Source organism: Brassica rapa, chromosome A06, assembly GCF_000309985.2.
Source record: "Brassica rapa cultivar Chiifu-401-42 chromosome A06, CAAS_Brap_v3.01, whole genome shotgun sequence".
Classification (NCBI taxonomy): domain Eukaryota; kingdom Viridiplantae; phylum Streptophyta; class Magnoliopsida; order Brassicales; family Brassicaceae; genus Brassica; species Brassica rapa.
The window spans coordinates 4169534-4190948 of NC_024800.2; the positions used below are offsets into that span (position 1 = coordinate 4169534).

The following is a 21415-nucleotide window of genomic DNA, read 5'->3' on the forward strand; positions in this document are numbered from 1 at the left end:
TAAAACATAATTTTAAACAATACAAAAAACAAATTCAAACTAATAGAAATATTTTTATATATCTATCTATTTTCTTACAAGATTACATAAAATAATTGAGAAACATAAACTGATATATGTTTAATTGACTAAAAATAGTTTATAATTAGTATTATTGAAGTGTTTTATTTATTTTTCATATATTTTATTGACTATAATATCTTCCAATTACATCAAAAAAAATATCGATAAATTATATTTTACTTATATAATATTATTTTCAAATAAAATCACAATTTTGTTTACTACTTATTTTTAAGAGATATTAAAAGAAATCGTTTGATCAAATAGTTGCAAAATAGTATTTTGTCATTATTAAAGTTATTTTTTTTCTTAATATTAAATTTTCTTTTAAATTTTATGTTTGTGGAACTTAATATAACCATAATCAAAATACCAAACCAAATCTGAATTCTCATTTTTAATATTATTTAAAATAAATTTTAGTTTTCATTCAATAAATCAAAGGCATAAAGTTATTTAGAATTTATAAAATATTTTACTTATTGTAAATATTAATATGTGTTCATGAGCTTCCAAAAATGTATCACCTACTTATGTATGTAACTTCCTATTGAGCATCATTTTATTTTATAATATATTTTAAAAAACATCAATATATAATTTGATAAATATTATCAAAATACATGCACGTTTAAACGATAAAAAAATTGATTTGATTTGACTTGGTTATAATAAAAAGTAATTATATTTCATTTGAATTTGAAAGAATAAGAGTAACTCAATATACTCACAACATGAGTGATTCGACTAATCTAACTTATATCTAAAATCATAGATTTAACTACAATAAGAATATATAGTTTTATAAGAATAGTAATTTATTTTATAAATATAAATCATAGAACAATTCAAAACATATTAAAATGAAAATAAAATATTAAACAACTGTTACAATTTAGTTCTTTTCTAAAATTTATATATATATGCATGCGGCTTGAAAATATTATCGTTATATTAATTTATGTAATTTGTAATCAGACACTTTAGTTTATTTTATTATTTTTTATCTAAGCACAATATATCTGAAATTATACATAATCTTCATAAAATATATTTACATATTTAAGACAACAACCACCTAAATGCAAATAAGAAATTAATCAAAATTTTAATATATTTAGAATAAAAAAATATTATAGTTGAATTCAGAGATGCAATCCAAATTACGCAAATGATAACTAAATTGATTGTAAAAACAACAAAATCGATTAAATATAACATATATAAAATCATATGTATTATTAAAATAATATAATATTATAAATATAAATGATGCATATAAATTATAAATTAATTTAAAATTAAAAGTAAATAGCAATCAATTATTATAGTATATTTACTTCAAAAACATTTATACATGCACAGGAAAATTACCTAGTAAACATATAAACAACAAACACACACAGATCCTAGATTCTTAATCACCATTTGTGTTAATCCACGACTTGATATGATTAACTCATATATATATATATATCTCCTTCCGTCCTTCGGAGTCATTTTTAAAAGGAAAAACTTTAATATATTCGTAACCGTAAGTATATATATTGTAACACGCTATTTCCTTCATGTGGCTATCGTTTCTTTGATTTTGGATTAATTAATTTTTGTTTTATCTCTTGGCTTTACGAAATTTATAAGGTTCTATACTTCTCTATGCCGTCTTCAACCGCAGAGCTGCTCGTGAACCTTTATCCCTCGTTGTGTCTATTGGCAACCCCGTGAACTCCATGCAACGTCAACGCAAATTACTTTAATGTCCTTCCCTTCCATTGTCTATTTTATAATTTGTTTTGCATTTTTATATATTTTCAAGGTCTCCTAAATGGCTAAATCCTAATACTATTTTCGTTTTGTTGTACTAATTTCCTAAGCCAGACAACATAAAAAAACAATTATAACTAACATTTTGGTATTTATAATGTTATACTTCCAAACTGTAAATTATTTAGTTTCATATTCTATATATATGAAATAGAAGAGAGATCATGGGTATTTACTGTTATGTTGCTTCATAAATTCATAGAGACAAATTTTCTCTCTTTTCCCATCCTCTTCTCCAACACATTTTGTTCTCATTACACTGTCCAATCATCGTTTGACATTCAATTGTAGACCCATATATTTTGATATTATACGGTATATTCAGATTAAATACAAATGTCAGTTATTATATCACATGTATATTTTTTTGTTGAACCATAGAAGCAGCCAATGATTCTCGAGGAGTATTATTTCCCGCCCAGACTAACCGTTTACCCCAGCCGTTCGTTCCTATATATGAGGCACAATATATTTTCTATACAATTTATTTAAAATAGTTTACTGTATTTATTATAATATTATAATATATATACTTAGAAGAAGCATTTGTACTAAACTCCAAATTGAAATTTACACTACAAAACTGAACAAATTGGAAAAATATAAAAAATTTAATAAAATTCAAGGAAACTTGAAATGACAAAAGAAAAAGAGAGAACAAAAAGTAATTTTGACACGTTAATAAAAAGGAAAAATAAAAAAAAAAATCATAGGGATTGGACAAAAGTAAAAAACAAATGAAAAAAAATAGTTAAATGCGAAAGTGTGGGCCAATATTAACTTTATTTAAATCATATTGTGATGGTCTACTAGTTTGCAATGGATGAAGAATCGCCGTATTGATCTAGGTCAGAAATTGATTATTTTTTAGTGCGAAATTGCTAATTCTTCGTGTGGTTAGGTGGTGTGTGTCTCTGACTTGTATGTAGAGCAATCAATTTTGCCCAATCATTGGTGGATAGGCCTCCAGGGGATTAGTCGGTTGGGTCTTCTCCTGTCATACACCCTTGGTTAATTAAAAAAAAACACTAACCTTATTTAATCAAACATGCTAAATTCACATAATCCGAATTGTGTTACACTCAGTTAATGTGGGGGGCAGGTGCATGTAGATCACCATCACCAAGGGTGAATACAATTTTGTTACAGCAGACCCATATATAGCTTAAAGAGTAGGAAAAGCCCACCATAGACATAGAGTGAAAAAGAAGCCCATAACATATGGCTCGTTTAGTAAAAGAGGAGAAGGAAATACTCGGCCCATTAACGTACCAAACCCTATAAATAGGGTTTTAAATCTCACTGATTTGTCCGACGAAGCTACGCCATGACGAGGGTTGAGCTGAAAGAACGAATCGATCTCACTGAGAAGGAACAGCGAATATTCAACCTGCTCCTCGATGCCCTCCGCGAAAATAACTGCGACACACGACTTCGCCTCGCAGGTGGTTGGGTACGCGATAAGGTACTCTTACCCTCATTCACTTCCCTAACGTTTCCTCAATGCCTTATGGGTACGATGATGCCATCTACGAGCACTCTTTGACTTCCCTTTGCAGCTTCTAGGGAAAGACTCTGAAGATATTGACATTGCCATTGACAACATGACAGGAAGTGAATTTCTTGTAAAGTTCAAAAACTATTTTTCTAAAGTAGAAAAAAAATTGAACATCCATATTATTAAAAGGTAGTATACGTGAAGTTCCTTGCTGTAATCTGATTCTCGGACAAGATTTCTCAACATGTCATCAGGGCATGTTTTGCAGTAACCCTGATAACTGCAAACATTTGGAGACCCGGAAGATGCGTCTGTATAACCAGTGGATAGATTTTGCACAGTTGAGAAAGGAAGAACCTGACGAGAATAGTCGTATTCCTAAAAAAGTGGTACTGCTCCTTGCTTCTTCTTTGATTCTCCAATGCATAATTAAACACAACCTGTCTTTAAGTTTCTTTTTGTTTGTTTTTTTTCTAGGAATTTGGAACACCAGAAGAGGATGCTTTTAGGAGAGACTTAACTATTAATAGGTACGTACTCTCAATCTTTGTCTGTATAACCTAATGAATCTGCGTATGACTTTACGCTTATTGTGTATTAATTTGACAGCTTATTCTACAACATCCACACTGGCTTAGTAGAAGATTTTACAGGAAGAGGTTAGTTTCTGCATCTTAGTGTCTCCTTTTGTGTTCAAACTAGTAGTTTTTACGAGGAATGATGCAATGGCAGGCAGGCATTGACCTCAAGTCTGGAAGAGTCACCACTCCGTTGCCTGCTAAAACTATTTATCTAACAATTCAGGACAACGTTCGTGAATGGGTAAAGCATATTTAATAAGTGGTAGCACTGAAGATGGATAATTGTGAGAATGTGATTACACAAGATTATTGTGTTTCTTGCTTAACATCACAGGTTTTGAATGAAAAGCCTCTGTTGAAGGGAGATAAAATTGAAATCATAGAAGAAGTTGAAAAAGGAGGACAGGTTGTCGCCATACAAGACAGATGACCCATTATCCGTGACTGGGTAAGTCCTCATTTCACAGAAACCATACAAGAAGAAAGTTAAAAAAGAAAAAAAAAATTATTGGCGATTATGCAGTGTTATTCCACTAATCCCCCATCTTGCTTCTATGTTTTGCAGCAAAAGAAATTTTTGACATGGAAGCTAACGTATCCCAAAGCAGAGGAATGCATCATCAACTGGATGAGACAGAAACGAACAAAGACTGCTAGTAAGAGTTTGTGACACTGTTTGAGGACTAGATGATTAGTTGATTTAACCCTTACAATGCATTCGGATAGATTTATTCCTCATATTTCTTTAGTGTTTTTAAAAGTAATAATACCATTATGATTAAAAGTAATCAAAAACATATGAAGAATAATCTCATATACAAATTATTTTTTTCATATATAACAATATCAAAAGTTGAAAGTTCTTATATAATGAACTTTTTGTTTCCTTCTGTTCCATTTTTATGGTCACAAAATTCAAGAAAAGAAGACCTGAACGCTAGAAGTTTTCAAAGACTTGCAAACAGGACAAACACCAGTGAACACATCACATTCTTTACACAAACTCAAGTGCCTACACGGCACAAGCAACACCGACACTTCCCTGGCATTGCACATTCTGCATCTCATCCTCTGGTTCCCCATCTTCTTGTTGTTTGGGTCAATGTATGAAGAAGCTGCATCATCTATCTCGCTGTCTCCAAACCCTTCTTTACCTTGATCTGCAGTCACTTTCTTGTTGTTGTTGTTGTGTGACATTGCTTGTTGCAGATTATTCTTTAAGGCAATAACCACAGACTCATTGTACTTTGCTCTGTGGTGCCAGTTCTGAGCTTCCGTAGTCACTTGCTTTATCCTCTCCACGAGCTCCTTGTTCTTCCTGTTCATGATCTCAATCTCCTGATCTTTCTCTTGAAGCTTCCTGCTCACTCCTTGCTCTATTGTGTTGAGAAGAGAGGTGATCTGTCTCTGTTTAATATCTCTCACTCCTTTCGCCATTTGAGCTGCCTGAAAAACCAAAACAGACACATTACAAAACAAAGAACCTTAAGAGCAAAAGACAGAACATAAACAGAACTGATCAGTACCTGGATTTTTAAAAACTGGTCAAGCTCATTTTTTTGTCTATGGAGGTGGATCCGAAGACTATCATCCAGTGACTGAGAGAATGGGGAAGCAGCTACAATGCTGCCACTAGCAGAAGTCACAGAAGAGTTGCGTTCCTCGTCGTCATAAGAGAGTCTAAGACCAGTGGAGACTAGATTCTCCTTGAGGGCTTCTTCTTGAACACTATGATTATAGTTTAGAGACATCTGAAGCTGATGTTGCCTTTGGATGCTGTTGTTATTACTAATGCTTTCAGCTTCCCTCCCTCTTTTATTAGGACGAACCATGGGAACAAGATTATCATTAGCAAAATAGTTTACAGGATTAACAGTAGTGCATCCGCCTCCTCCCACTGCATAAAACAAAAGACATGATTCTCAGTTTCTCGAGTTTAATTATGTTTGAGATCAGACAAAACAGAAGAAACATACTGGTTCCGAGCAGGTGAAGCTGATTAGATTGTGTGTTTGTATGGTATTGCAACTGGTTCTCGTTCATGAAAACCTGTGGTGCGGTGTTTCCATTGTTTCCACTTAGCATCTTCTTCTTCAATGAACGTTTATGTAAAGTATACAGAAGGCAAAAGTGTGAAGCCTGCAATAAATCAAGAAGGAAGCTGTTAGGCAAGACAAAACATAAACCATAACAACTAGATTTATAGAGCAGAGAAATGTAAAGGGAGTCAATGATGGATCATACAACAGGGTTTGATATTTTGAATCTATAATCAAACAAGACCAAAGAGAACAATTATATATAACCTTAAAGATTTTGCCTGATGAACTAAGGTAAGGAAGAGAGAATTGATTGATTGGTTGGTTCAATGGTCAATAGTCAAAGTTGCATATTTATTAACTTATTTGATTTAAGGTGAAAATCTAAGGGAACATGGAAAGGTTACAAAAAATTCAAAGAAAAATCTGTAATCCAGAAACAAAGGCCCTATAGAAATTGTAATTTTCCAAAAAAGAAAAAGAAAAAATAATTACCTTTTTCAGATTGATTTAGTTAATCTTTAGTTTCCTTACAGATCCTGCAGAAGAAGAAACAAAATCACCATCATGATTTATTTAACAAAAGAAGTTGATCCTTGTTGAATTTTTGTTTTTGTTTTTAAAACAAAAAGCCCAGAACAATAAATTTTAAACTGATCAAAGACAGTTTAAGAAATCAAGAGAGAGACAAACCGATGAATGAGGGATCTTGATTTAGAAAAGAAGATGCCTTTGTTGAAATGAAACGGCTATAGAAGAAGGAAGAAGAACAAGATCCAACTAAATTAAAGCCACAAGATAATAAAGAAAAAACGTATTTTTGAATAAGAAAAGTGAAGAGAAGAATACAAAAGAAAAATGAATGATGATGGGATTATGAGTAATTGAGCGGGTGCGATGGAGCAGGCCAGAGTGATGAAGAAAGTGGTGGAAGTTTGGTTTCAATATTTTACTTATATGACAAAAGTACAGTAACTCTTTTTTTCTTATTTTAAATTTGAATAGGAAAGAAAACAAAAAAAAAACAAAAAAAATGGTTGATGATGATGATAGAAGTAAATGTAAATCACCAAAGAAACAAGAACCGGTGCTGCTACTTTTTCGTCTCTCGTGAGTTGTGTTGTCTATCTCATCTCTCCCTCGTTAAGCTAGCGTTTCAGTTTTCCATTCTTTTTGGTTAAAGATGGTAGGTTTGACTCATTTTTAACAAAACCTATTCATTACCATCAGCTTTTTTTGTTTAATACGTTTCTCCCAATAACCATAAGAAAACAAATGGTTATTAAATTAGATTATTGATTTCTTATTTTCTTTAATTTTGTTATTTGACGTGTCATCTTTTATAAACGTAAAATTATGATTAATGTTTTTATGTTTGAAAACGTTTTCAAAATATCAGCATAGTTGATAAGTATTCATAACCACTTTGTTATGATTAAGTATATGACATAATGAGATCAGCTTAATTTGAGTTGTTTTACTTTACCTTGTTGCTTTTCTTATTGACTAGAAAAGTAAGGCGTTTCAAATATCTAAATACGTACAAATAACAATATATTTAAAAGTAAACTAGGTTTTGACCCGCACGCCCGTGCGGGTGTATTTTTTTAAAGAAAATATGATGCTATTTGATTTTTATGTCACTATTTAGGATTTGACAAAAAACTCGAATTCGAAAAATTGAACCGATTTCAATCCGAATAAGTAGTACTAAATCCAAACCGAAATTGATTAAATATCCAAATTATTCAAAATTTTGGTATTTGAAGAACTGAAATCTAATCCGATCCGAACTGAAGTATTTTGGATATCCAAAATATATTTATATACATATATATATATTAATTATTTTTAGATTTTATATATATAAAAACATCCAAAATATATATGATACTTTTAAGTTTGCTTAAATGCTTGAAAATATATACAAATAATCAAACGTAAATATCTTAAATAGTTAAAATATACTCAAAACTCCAAAAATACTTAAATAATTATTAATTCTCTACCAAATATTTAAACCAAACCTATTTAAATTGATTATCCAAATCCGAACCAAATCCGAACCAAATCCTCAAAGATCTGAAATGAACACGAAATCCCAAAAAGACCCGAAAACGAACCCGAACGCTCACCCCTAATCACTATTATATATATATATATATATATATATATATATATATATATATATATATCCTATATGTGTCATCATAGGTTACAAAATATGTGTATCATATAATTAATCATATTTTATACGTACCATCAAATCAGTTTTCTTATAATTAATAATATTTTATACGTACAATCATATAAATAATCACATAAATTATATTATTAAATTTAATGTGAAATATAAAACCATAATTTAAGTTGGTGTTTGAAATTGGGCTTTGTATTATATTTTTCTTATATATATTGAAAATATATTTATAATAGTTATTGAAAAATATGTTAGTAAAAATCAAGTTTTGAATATATGTTTATTTTTGAATGAATTTTTGATATAAATCAATTTTAAATTATTATTTTGATTTTAATATATATATTATCAAGTAATATAAACCCATTACTTTTTAATATAATGTAATGGACTTCCAAATTTTTAGTAACATAAGCCCATTTTTTTTTTCTAACTTACTACTATTCATGTTTCCAAACAGTACTATTTTTAACTACTATTCATATTGCCAAACAATCTCAATGTGTACTTCAACTTTAATAATATAGATACAATATAGATTATATTTCAATTTTGTTGGTGAAAAAAACATGGAACATGATTAGTGTCATCAAGCTAAGTCAGATCTAAACACAGCTGTGTGATCGCGTATGAGAGCAATAACTTGTGGAAACCGCATGATTAATATAAGCGCAATCTGGCAATAAAACTTGTATTAGAAACCTCGTCGTTTCATGATTTCTCATGTATCTAGTAGTTAGACCATATGAATATCAACTAAAACTTGTATAACAAAAGAAATATTGACCCACGGGCAATGCTAAAAGTAGATCTTCGGAAAGCGTTTGATTCTGTGAGATGGGACTTTGTTATAGCTGCACTAACCGCCATGGACTTGCCTCCTATTTTTGTGGAATGAATTAAAGCATGCATCACAACTCCTACTTTCTCAATATCTGTCAACGAGGAGTTGTCTGATCCATTTACTAGCAGTAGAGGTTTGAGACAAGGGGATCCCCTATCTCCTTATCTCTTTGTACTCTGCATGGAGGTCTTCTCCAACCTTCTACAATCAAGATTTGACGCTGGGTATATCCATTATCATCCTAAAACTGCAGAGCTGAAAGTGTCTCATCTAATGTTCGCCGACGACGTCATGATCTTTTTTGATGGGGGTAGTTCTTCTTTGCACGGAGTAAGTGAAGCTTTAGATGACTTTGCTTCATGGTCCGGCCTTAGGATGAACACAAGCAAAACGCAGCTGTTTACTGCAGGAGTGAACCAAACGGAATCTAATGCTATGACCAACTATGGCTTCACGATGGGTACACTGCCCATTCGCTACCTTGGACTACCACTCATGTCTAGGAAATTGAAAATCTCTGAATATGAACCCCTTCTGGCCAGCCTCAAGCAGCGTTTCACTTTATGGGGTACTAGGAAACTTACTTTCGCAGGCAGGGCTCAAATGCTGGCTTCGGTCATTGTTGGAAAAATAAATTTCTGGACCTCTACTTTTTTACTGCCTAAGGGCTGTATAAGACAGATTGAATCTCTTTGTTCTAGATTCTTGTGGTCTGGAAACATCACACAGAGGTCCTATACGAAGGTTGCTTGGTCCTCTGTTTGTCTTCCCAAGTCTGAAGGAGGTCTGGGTTTGAGGAGAACACTGATTTGGAACAAAACACTCTGTCTCCGATACATCTGGAACCTTTTCTCTGATAGCGCTTCACTATGGGCTAAATGGCATCTTCACCATCATCTGAGAGATCTGAGTTTCTGGGCCATTGAACCCTCTCAATCTGATTCTTGGGTCTGGAAATCACTGCTGAAGATCAGGCCTCTAGCGCGTAATTTTATAATCACTCAGGTAGCTAATGGAAGGAATACAAGTTTTTGGTATGATACATGGACTCCACTTGGCCCTTTGATAAATGCCCTTGGCAATGACGGCTGTCGTAGGCTGCGAATCAATGCCAATGCTTCTGTTGCTGATGCTTGCACTGAGGTGGGATGGTCCCTGCCTGCTCCTCGCTCGGACATTGAAGTAGATCTGCACACTCACCTCATACTATTACCTCTCCCTTCCCTTAGCCAGTTTGAAGATAGAAACTTTTGGGTAGTTAACAACGTCTCCAGTGATCACTTTTCTTCTGCGAAAACATGGGATGTCCTGAGACCTCGTGCTACTACAACTTCTTGGCACAACCTGATCTGGTTCAAAGGAAATGTCCCTAATTTTGCTTTCAACATGTGGATTGCGCACCTTGATAGACTCCCGACTAGAACTAAGATTGCTTCTTGGGGACTGACCACTGATACCTCTTGCACCACTTGCTTGTTTGGAATTGAGACTAGAGACCATATGTTGTTGTCCTGTGGATTTAGCGCAGAGATTTGGAGCAATGTACTGACTAGACTATGCCCCTCACAGCCTTGTTTCATCAGCTGGGATGTACTTCTTTCATGGATCAAAACTGGAACAACTGCATCGCCTTCGATCCTAAGGAAAACAGTGGCCCAAGTCACCATATACCACATTTGGCAGCAACGTAACAATCTCCTGCACAACAACATCTTCTTAACAGCAGCTTCAATCTTCAGATTAATTGATCGTGATATACGGTTCATCATCCTCGGAAGAAGAAATAAGAGGCTTTTCAAAGACCTCTTACTTCTTTGGCTCTGTTAATCGGAAGATTAAACTTGTACTTGCGATCCATAATGTATCTTTGTTTTTTTTTTTTTGCCTTGGATACATTGACTCTAGAATAACTATTTTGTAAAATTCTTTTTTCATTTTAATGATATTAATGTTTTTAGCAAAAAAAAAAAAAAATATCAACTACTACGTCAGAGAAGTTGTTTTTTTTTTAATGTATCAAATACACATATAACCATTGAATCATTTATTTATTTTAGTATGTTTTAACGACGATGTTTACATGTGGAAAATTCCGTTTTATTTCAACATTTGACTATAATTTTATTACTCGGCAACCATATTTGTATTTAGTAATGCGAAATGTAAGTGGGAATATGCAGAGTGAGGTATGAAATTAAAGATAAAATAATGAATAAATTACTTCACGTCGAATTCAAAGTCAGGACACGGATTCCAGAGTAGAGGGAAAAATTATGGCAGCGGAAGAGATGGTCAACCAATCTGTAGGGTTATTTGCGTCTTTTCATACAAATTTAACCCCAAATTGATGCGACGGTAGCGGAAGAAGAAGAGATCGAAACGAGCGAACCGTGTCTTGGTGTGTTGAAGAGGAGAAGGAACCGTTTAATTACGAGTGGGACCCACTCGCCTGGTCGTTGGGCAAATATGGCGGGTAAGTTTTTGGCGGGGCCTTTAGTAGTAGTTGGTAGTTACCATATGACTTTCTGGAAACTTGGACCGGACCAAACCCATCGCACGCCAGGTTTGTCGGAGGAAAAATAATTGCTTTTTTTTTTTGTTAAACACGAAAATAATTGTCATAGCTTAGTTATTATAAAATATATGGCAATAATCAATCGTAATCGTAATGTTTGAATATAAAATCTGGATATTTGGAAAAGGAAGTAAGCGGTGGGAATTTAAAATACAAAATCATTATGAAAAATGTGTAATGGACAGGCTTGTTTCCATTGGTTCGTCAAGGAACCGAGAGTATCACTTTAGCTGATAAATTCAAATTTTAAATCCACTAATAATGTATTGCTAGCCTAAATTTATTTTAATATGTGTTACTGAAATTACAAAGCTTTATTAATATTTGGTTTATAATTCGGTTGGTATGATTTAAAACCACTCAGATTTTGGGTGTTTGTAGTATTTGTGGTTTAACTTTTGGTTATGTACAAATAACCTTCGTTTAGTGGGAATATCATTTAGATGTGTGTTTGAAAAAGAAAAAGCTAAAGGTTTCTAGTGGTTGCAACCACACCAACGCAATCAATTATTGTTTGTACTATTTTTTTGGTAACGTTTTACACGGTATCCAACTAATATTTGATTGGAAGAATTGTTATTTTTAAACAAAAAATATTTGTTATGCCTTGTACGATTTAGCTTTTGAGTATGTGACTATGTCCAGTGCATAAACTTTTTTTGTCTTCTTACAAGTTGTTAAAAGAGATTCTCTATTCAGCTCTAAATACATTTCTTGAACTTTCTTGTAACAAAGAAACTGAACTGAGCCAACCAAGATTAAAGGAATGTAAGAAACCTTGAGCTTTTCAGTTAATTTCAGAAACTAATTTGAATCAAAGTTAAGATGAAAATTTGCATCCATCGTATTTGAGTCAAATATAGGTGGAAGATTTTCTAAAAGTATTATGTTTCTTTCTAGCTCAGGGCCGGCTATATCATTCTTGCATGATGTAAGAAAAATAAGTCTCCCCATCGTTATGGAGTTTCGTGTACATATCATCTCCCATATTATTTCTAGTTTTTTTTGAAACTTCATATTATTACAAGTTTACAACTATACTAAGAGAATCTTTCCATATGTTTGATCTGCGTTCAACTGTTCACATACAAGATTTTAGTCCTAATCTTGCTTGTGATGGGAGTGTCTATTTTACCTATGAAATGCTTGAATCGCTGCTGCTCATATTTTAACACTTACATTTCAATGCGATTTATGAAAATAAAAAGCTCTAAATATATTAATACATTATGTTGGTTTTTGGAAGGATCTTAAAGAATCGTAATGTTTAACACTACAGAGCAGTTCCTGCCAGTGCACAAGAGTTGAGACTTGGTAGATAGACTTAAGGCCCATTGAATTCATACGCACACACTCCTCAGTGACAAGAACCACATCTTGTACCAAAAAAAAAAAAAAAGAACCACATCAGTCATCACAAACATTTATCTTCTGAATTTGAGGAGAGCCTCATATAGTTCAACTTTCTAGTTGCCTCAATACACCAAACTTGTCGTGTATTCATAACTCAAGTGGCATTAAGTTGGCCACACAAAATTCATGAACATTAGAGAGTAGTTTCTGACATTGCACAAGAGTTGAGACTTGGTAGGTATAGACTTAAGGCCCATTGAATTCACATACATGCACTCATCAGTCATACGTCACAAGAACCAAATTACACTTATCTTCTAAATTTGCAGAGAACCTCATAGTTTAACTTTCAAGTTGCCTCTATACACAAAACTTGTCGTGTATGCATGATTCAAGTGGCATTTGGTTGGCCACACAATTCAAAAGGCAAACGTTTACAAGGGACCATTCACTTTTGTAACATGCTTTTAGCCGTGTTGAGGATTCTATCGGTTTCCTGCAAGCTTCAATGTATCTCAAATCGCAAATCTAGCGGAAACAATCAATCGCAGTGTGGAAACGAATCAAGCGAGAAAGTAAACGACACAAGAGTTTTGGTAACCCGGTGTTCACCGCACTCCTCCGATGTGGAGAAGCCGCTATACTCACCGGAGAGAGAATTAGGTCTCTCAACCTTTCCAATAGATGAACTGAGAAGAGTACAATCACAGGAGACCTTCTTCCTCTCTATCTCTGTTACAATCACCTAGAGATGAGGTAGGAAGAAGAAACAAGAAGATGAGTTTAGCTAGATACACAGAGAAACTCCTTCCCTCACTAGCTCTCTCTCACTCACGATCTCTCTCTCTCTGTCTCGAGCTCTCTCTCTCCCGAGCACGAGCTCTTTCTCTGCTCACCGTTCTGTTACAAACCTCGACGTCGTAACCGTATCTTCTCCGTCCCGTGAAGATGACGATGACTTGATCCAGCTCAGAAAAAATATCTTCAGCTTAAGTGGTTAATGACTCTCTTAACCCCACTTGAACTTAGCCAAAGCATGCCCAACTCACGTGCCTTTCATAAGACCAACATTAGCTTGAAACCTTCTCCTTGGCTAAGAGACTTAGAAGATAAGATGACATATTTCTACAATCTCCACCTTGTCATCGATCTTCTTCATGGCTCTACCTTCCCTTGAGCTTTCTCCTCATGTACTTGAGCAAACTTGCTCATCTGCAACTCCCTACAGATTCTTGCATCTTCTCAGCTTCAATACTTCCTGAAATTAGTTTCCTCCAAGCATCTCAACCTGTATCCATCTTGATACAACCTGAAGACTTCTTTGCCATTGCTCCTTTCAACCTCTTAACCGAAGCTCCACCTCAATAGCTTGTCTTCATACAATCAATCACCATCAATGAACCAGACATGAAACTCACAAGCCATGGCTGTGATGTTAATCACTTTTTCATTCCTGAGCACTGTCTTCTTAAGTTGATAAACCGCTTTAACACAGCTTTGTGTTAAGCTCAACTTCTTCATTGATTCTCTTTTGGCAGTTTCTATAAAACCGGAAACTTGAGACGACCACCCATCAGTAACTGAACACAATCCATAAGCTGCTCACTTGATGCTTTACCTGTTACTGTGATTTAAAGTCATCAACCTTCTGCCAAAATCTGATGCCGATGCTAGCTTGAAACTATTTCAGAACTTGAATCACTTGCGGAACATGAATCACTTGCCTCAAACCAGAAGCTCCTTGATTCAAAACCTTTGAAACCAATCTCAACAAACAGTAGACACCAACTGCTTAACCTGAGATTTTCCTCACAACCACTTGATGAACACACTGACTTGAACACCACCCTGCACCGCTGCTGTCGCCAACAGAACACGCCGCTCAACACAACCCGGTTAAGAAGACTTTCGATGTAAAGAATCTCTGCTCAATCTTTGTCCAAACAAATCGTTGTGACCCTGCAACTTGATTTCTCTGTAGACCCATTTGATTCACATCAAAAGCACCTGAGATCAGAATCAAAAATACTACTGAAAATCTCTTGCAGAAACCAGAAACATACTTGTTTCCTCCCTGAATCAACCCTGATTCAACCAGCCTTCTGTCTAGCCAACTCAACCTTGAAACCTGAACTTGAACCGCTGTTGAAACTCCAACAGATCACGCCTCAAAACTCCACCTTGCTGTGAGTACTTTCAACCCTAGTTCCCTTTCCAATTCCTTGAGTAATTAAGACATTACCAGCAGCTCAGAAAGACTCCTTGTACCCTTTAACCATATCTCTCATCATAAGATCCTGATATATTCAAGAGATACTTTCTTTTACAGCTTCTTTCACATCAATTTCGTGCTCATGATGTAAACTCCACCAAAACTTTTGGTACTTGCATCGTAAATCTTCTCACAGCTGAACCAAAGACTCTTCTTGGCTCACTAACTCTTCCTCTAGTGTTCTTCACACTTAGGCTCCACACTTGTTCAATCTCATAAGTGTTCTTTACTGAGAAGATTTCAACTTTCTTTGATGCAACCAGACAACTTATAACTTCTCAAGTTGTTGTCTCAGAAATCAGTTTTGAAAAACATGTTTCTGCCTCAGCCTTCTCTAAGACTTCAAATCAGTTGCAAGCTTCTTGAAATGTCTCTCTTTATGCTACCTTCACACGCCTCATTATACCTTCTTGAAGTGATACACTTTGAGAAAACTTCAGCAAGAACTTGTTTCTCAATCCTCATACGAGAAAATAACCATGATCACTTCAGTCTACTTCATCTCAAGACATTCACAGAACCTGCAACTTCTTATATTTCAGCAACCTTATCTTCTTTTAACTTCAGAGCCTGCCCACATTCTGATTTATGCAAAAAAACTCAGACTAATACTTCATCAATCTTCACCTTATACCAGAGATCAAAACACCTTTGATTTCTTCTCCACCAAAGCCAACATAAACATTTATTTACTGCTGCTTAAAACTCTGATGATACAAGATTCTTTGCTGAAAATAGCTCCACCCAGAAACTGTTTCTCTCTCTCTGATTCTGCCTTGATGTCACTACACTTCACATTCTCTTGTACACACTCTACTTGGTTCTCTTTTCCTTCCTGCTACCACACAAAACCAGAATGAATTGCATAAGCTGTTGCAAGCTTATTTGCAGGAACTTTAACCCAACAATACACTGAGAAGACTTGAGAAATTCGTCTGAACCAGTAGCACTGCTCCACCTGAAGCCAAAAAACATCTGAAGATGTGCACTACAACACTTGTAGAGGCAAGACTCCACCTGAAACAGAAACCCCTCAGACCTTACTGAATTTCTCTTCACACACAAATTCACTTCTCAGACTTATAACCATCCTTAAACCTTCCTGCACCTTTTTCTTGATCCATTAAACTGTTCTGTGTACTTTGACTGAATACATGGCTTCTTGTTTCAACATACATGTCAGAACTTATGACAAATATCTTCTGTTTTCAGCCATTTAATCTCAGTCACTTATACCCGAGAAACCACCAGGAGTCATTGCTTCTTCAAAGCAATTCATGTACCACCAAACTGAAAGTGCTTCGACCATCCTCTGTATGTTATGACCTGTAATAGTCTCATACACGCTGGCATCTTCATCCTTTCTGAATTTTAATCAAAATCAGAACCCATGCTCTCTGCTCTTGTCTCACGTGCTCCACCTTCTTGTCTCTGAAACTTTAACCTGTCTTGGACTTTAGTTTCTAAAAAACGTGAGCTACCATAACCTGAGACATCACCTGCAGACCTGAGCTTGTAACATCTCTGAAAACTGAACCAACCTTGAAGCCTTAAATTACTGAACCTGTCTTGTTTCATATCTGATTAAACCTCACTGTCATGCTTCTCTGCAACTTCCTTTCACTTGGATCCTGGAACCTTTAATCAATATCCAAATAGCCATTGAAACACATACCAACATCAACTTCCAAGGCGTCCCTCAGACCTGAGATTCATAAGTGCCACCAACTGCTATTCTTTCCATCTTCTGAAACAACACTGCATATTTCTTCCACAAACGAGCTGACCAAAACACAATCTGACACCAGACCCGAGCCTTGATCATCCTTTGCAAAGATAACACACATTACTTGTGATTCAGCAAGCTTCAGTTCCCCTTATCCTTTGCAGAAAATGATTAACCATCCATCAGAAACTACCTTTGTGACTGTATTGAAACAAGACCACCTTATCTTCAAGATTTGAGCCTGAAATCTGTTGAACTTGATTTGATTCAAGCTCCTTAAGTCTGGCTTGACTTAACCTGAATAATCTCCAACATGAGATATTACCGGAAAGGAGTATATCAGCAGCTACGAAGAAGACGACGAACACTCAGCCTTCAATTCCTCCGATAACAACGAAGACACGCAGCTGGAACAGGGGAAAGCAATGGTGACTCAAGAGCTATGATCTTTTACTTGATCTCTCTATCTTGTACTTGCTTTCTCCTTCCTCTGAATACTCTATCTCTCCCTTCTGTATCTCATTCTTGCTTCAGCCTCTACGGATCTTTCCTTTCTTGTGAATAACACAACATAGCTAGCAAGTCTCTTCATCATAATCTCACACCAGACTATGAATCTAGCCTCAAGATAGATCACCTTGCTTCTGCACATGGTTTTACAAACCAGAAACCAATAGATCCGACTGGATCTTCCTCCGTGTACGTTCTTTCTTACGCTTCCGACGTCTTCTTCGTCTACCACAAGCAAACATCACTTTCTTCTTCCTTTGACGCTGACGCTGCATAATGAACGACATCAGCTCTGATTCGTCACACTTGATATGAGAGCGATGCGATCTCCAGACTACCGAAACTCTGATTCTTCTTCTTCAGAATCGATCAAGATTCGTTACCGATGAATCCTTGAATCGCCATAACCAGCGCTCTGATACCACTTGTTGAGGATTCTATCGGTTTCCTGCAAGCTTCAATGTATCTCAAATCGCAAATCTATCGGAAACAATCAATCGCAGTGTGGAAACGAATCAAGCGAGAAAGTAAACGACACAAGAGTTTTTGTAACCCGGTGTTCACCGCACTCCTCCGATGTGGAGAAGCCGCTATACTCACCGGAGAGAGAATTAGGTCTCTCAACCTTTCCAATAGATGAACTGAGAAGAGTACAATCACAGGAGACCTTCTTCCTCTCTATCTCTGTTACAATCACCTAGAGATGAGGTATGATTTAGGAAGAAGAAACAAGAAGATGAGTTTAGCTAGATACACAGAGAAACTCCTTCCCTCACTAGCTCTCTCTCACTCACGATCTCTCTCTCTCTGTCTCGAGCTCTCTCTCTCCCGAGCACGAGCTCTTTCTCTGCTCACCGTTCTGTTACAAACCTCGACGTCGTAACCGTATCTTCTCCGTCCCGTGAAGATGACGATGACTTGATCCAGCTCAGAAAAAATATCTTCAGCTTAAGTGGTTAATGACTCTCTTAACCCCACTTGAACTTAGCCAAAGCATGCCCAACTCACGTGCCTTTCATAAGACCAACATTAGCTTGAAACCTTCTCCTTGGCTAAGAGACTTAGAAGATAAGATGACATATTTCTACAAGCCGGATAGGTCATACTTATCAAGGATTTGGCACTATATGCCACATAACCATTTATTCATTCCGGGTTAAGGAATTATATATAATCTAAGTTTATTATTTCGATTTTCTTATAATAATATCGTAGGACCGACCACACAACAAATGAAAATTAAGTTTTGGAAAGGGTTTTGGTTCGTATTTGAATATATGTTCGATTGGTTTAGAAGTCGCCAAAAGTTTTTCGCCCGATAATTAAGTCTTTGAAATCCACATTACCCGATTAAATAAACTGACAAAAATCCTAATTAAAGTTTGCTAGATAATATATTTCCTACGAAGTAAGAAAAAAAAACAAAGTGAACTGTGAAGTCATAGTCAAAAGACAAGTTAGTATCAACTAAAAAAATGTGATCAAGTTGAAAAAGTGACAGATAGAGAATCTATCCTTTGGATCCTCTCCTCTATTTGTAGCCCTTCACTTGGATTTCTCTTGGATAACTCATTAAATAACACTATCCAATATACCCACATGTGTATCAGCGTATGTGTATATGCATGTGTATCTATATTTAAAGGCTTCATAATCTTGTCACAATAAAAATATCTTCATGTTTTGTATCTTTCCGTTATAACTCAAATAATTCTCTTCCAGAGTTCTTGGATTTGTCCCCAAATCAATTGGAGATCTAAGAAGACGAACAACCTTCAAAAGAGAAGAAGAAAATGTGTACTCATCATGATGACCAATCACAACAGAACCTCCCTTGTCTCCATTGCCAACCACATACATACATTCGCATGGTACGTATATCTATCTATACATATATACAGTTTATGCTGTTCTTTTTTTCCAGTTTATGCGTTTTTATTTGGTGTAAGAATCCTAAACATTAGTGGTCGACTTTGGTAGGTTCAACATATGATAGAGAGATGCATTATACTCCGTATGACTCGTGACGAATGCGTCAAGGCGTTAGACCACCACGCAAGCATTCTACCGCTCGTTACGCTCACCGGTTAGTCTTTATAACCATTACACATATTTATAGCCTTTGTTTGTACACAATCTATATATCAAAATTGTTTAAACTTTTAAGGGTTCGTTATACTAGTTCGAAGATGATTTTTTTTTTTTTTTGGTAAAAATGTAAAGCGCATATGATATTTTAGATATAGGTTTCCAAGAAATTGAGGTGAATATTGTGACGACGTTTGGATCATGTTAGTCATTTGTATATCGGCAGTCGACACATTAATTGATAGAACGTCACAAATGTTTCTGTTTTGTTTGCAGTTTGGAGAGGACTTCAAAGGGAAAATAAGGACTTCTTTGAAACGTATGGGCATTTCGTCTCTCCTAGGCCATTCTTAAGTAAGAATTAATCGTGAATAAATTCCAAATTAATTTCTCAATCAACATATCTACCAAACATCAATGAATACTGATGTTTGAAACGATTCTTACGAGAGTTTTTTTTCCCATGACTTTTGATCAGGTGGATATGTTCGGAGATCGCCGAGGTTTGCGAGAAAGATATGATATAGCGAAAGACTTTGCTTTTAGGCTTTTAGATATGTAAGAGAAAAAGCTTGAAACCTCGGTTCCTATAGATAGCTAAGATGAACTAATCATCTTATATATATGTAGACCTTTTATGTGAAATGGTTTCTCTATTATTGTGTGATCTATTTCTAAGCTTGCTTGTTTAGATGCAGTCTAGTAATTGAAAACAGTTTACCCAAAACAGTTTTTTTACCAAAAAAAAAATGGTTTTTATTCCAGTGGTTCCCCGTTGCATGTTTGATTTTCTGTCAGCGCAGTGGTACTATGACTCTCCAAAAAAATCCTAAGGGGTTTTCTTGGATTTGGGGCACCGGTTGCGGTAGAGTCTAGTTACTATAAAAAATTTACCCAATACAGTTTTTTTTACCAAAAAAAAAATATATTGAAAACCCTTAATAAGAATCCTCTAAACTATATTTGTGAAGTGATTTTGCCACATGTTCTCTCTACAATCATTTTTACAAAAACAATGATGACATGGCTACCAAGATTGATGACATGGCTTATAGTTAATATGACATGGACAATCACATTTATTACTGACATATATTTTTGGTAAACTTTATAGAATATGACAATAACTAATACATTACATTTAATGTTAATTTATATTTTTGGTAAACTTCTTAAAATATGGTAATAATTCATAAATCATCACTAAAATAAACATATTGAAATATGCATTATAAATTTCGAAATACATTATTTAATTGTATTTTTATAATTATACAATCTTTATTACAAATTTTTCAAAATTTTCTACATCTTTTTTAAAATATTAATAAATTGTTAATCGTAATTTCATTAGTTTCTTTTAAATATCTACAAATTTTATAAATATTATTTGGTTATAATTTTTAATAACTATACAATTTTTATAGATTTTTTAGTAATTTATACAAGTTGATTTAATACATTTAACCAAAATAAATAGATAAAAATTTTATCTAAGATTCGAATTTTAAATATATTACATATATATTATTAAATGTAATTTAAAATAAATAAAATTATTTTTTTCTTAATTTTATGCTTAAATAATCAACTTTATATTAAATATTAGTCAAAATTAAAATATATAATATTAATAAATTTCATTTTAAATATATTTAACTTTTAAAAAATTTATCACTGCACAAGGTGCAGGAAAACACCTATTTATTTTACGTTTCAGTTGCTGTTTTTTCTTGCTCCAAGTGATTTCATCGGACCATCGCTTAGATAAACTACAAACGTGACACAAAGACTAAACCAATCCGCACCGCATCTGAATTTCACTTTGAATATGTAAGATAC

At 34.5% G+C, this 21415-nt stretch overlaps 2 protein-coding genes and 2 long non-coding RNA genes across 5 annotated transcripts; 3 read left to right on the plus strand and 1 right to left on the minus strand.

Moving 5' to 3' along the window:
- Positions 1-1013: 1013 nt before the first annotated feature.
- On the plus strand, positions 1014-4128 carry LOC103872188. Its single transcript, XR_004448540.1, has 3 exons — positions 1014-3774; positions 3863-3915; positions 3995-4128. It is a non-coding gene; the product is annotated as an uncharacterized LOC103872188 (long non-coding RNA).
- A 13-nt stretch (positions 4129-4141) lies between these two features.
- On the plus strand, positions 4142-4944 carry LOC117126018. Its single transcript, XR_004448541.1, has 2 exons — positions 4142-4414; positions 4532-4944. It is a non-coding gene; the product is annotated as an uncharacterized LOC117126018 (long non-coding RNA).
- On the minus strand, positions 4764-7182 carry LOC103871847 (probable BOI-related E3 ubiquitin-protein ligase 2). 2 transcript variants are annotated; one of them, XM_033273238.1, is made up of 5 exons: positions 7076-7182; positions 6501-6544; positions 5943-6105; positions 5493-5863; positions 4764-5412 (listed from the first exon to the last, which is right to left on the minus strand). In XM_033273238.1, exons 3-5 carry the CDS (start codon positions 6049-6051, stop codon positions 4882-4884), a joined length of 1011 nt encoding a protein of 336 aa, XP_033129129.1. In that variant the 5' UTR covers positions 6052-6105; positions 6501-6544; positions 7076-7182; the 3' UTR covers positions 4764-4881. The 2 variants fall into 2 exon arrangements, with proteins under 2 accessions (XP_033129129.1, XP_033129130.1); XM_033273239.1 differs by lacking the exon at positions 7076-7182 and adding an exon at positions 6699-7013 and having other exon boundaries at positions 5943-6107; positions 6502-6544.
- Positions 7183-19035: 11853 nt separating this feature from the next.
- LOC103871848 lies at positions 19036-20281 on the plus strand. The gene is made up of 4 exons (XM_009150161.2): positions 19036-19356; positions 19466-19571; positions 19850-19927; positions 20052-20281. The coding sequence occupies exons 1-4, from the start codon at positions 19279-19281 to the stop codon at positions 20093-20095; spliced, it is 306 nt and encodes a 101-aa protein (XP_009148409.1). The 5' UTR covers positions 19036-19278; the 3' UTR covers positions 20096-20281.
- The last annotated feature ends 1134 nt before the right edge of the window (positions 20282-21415 follow it).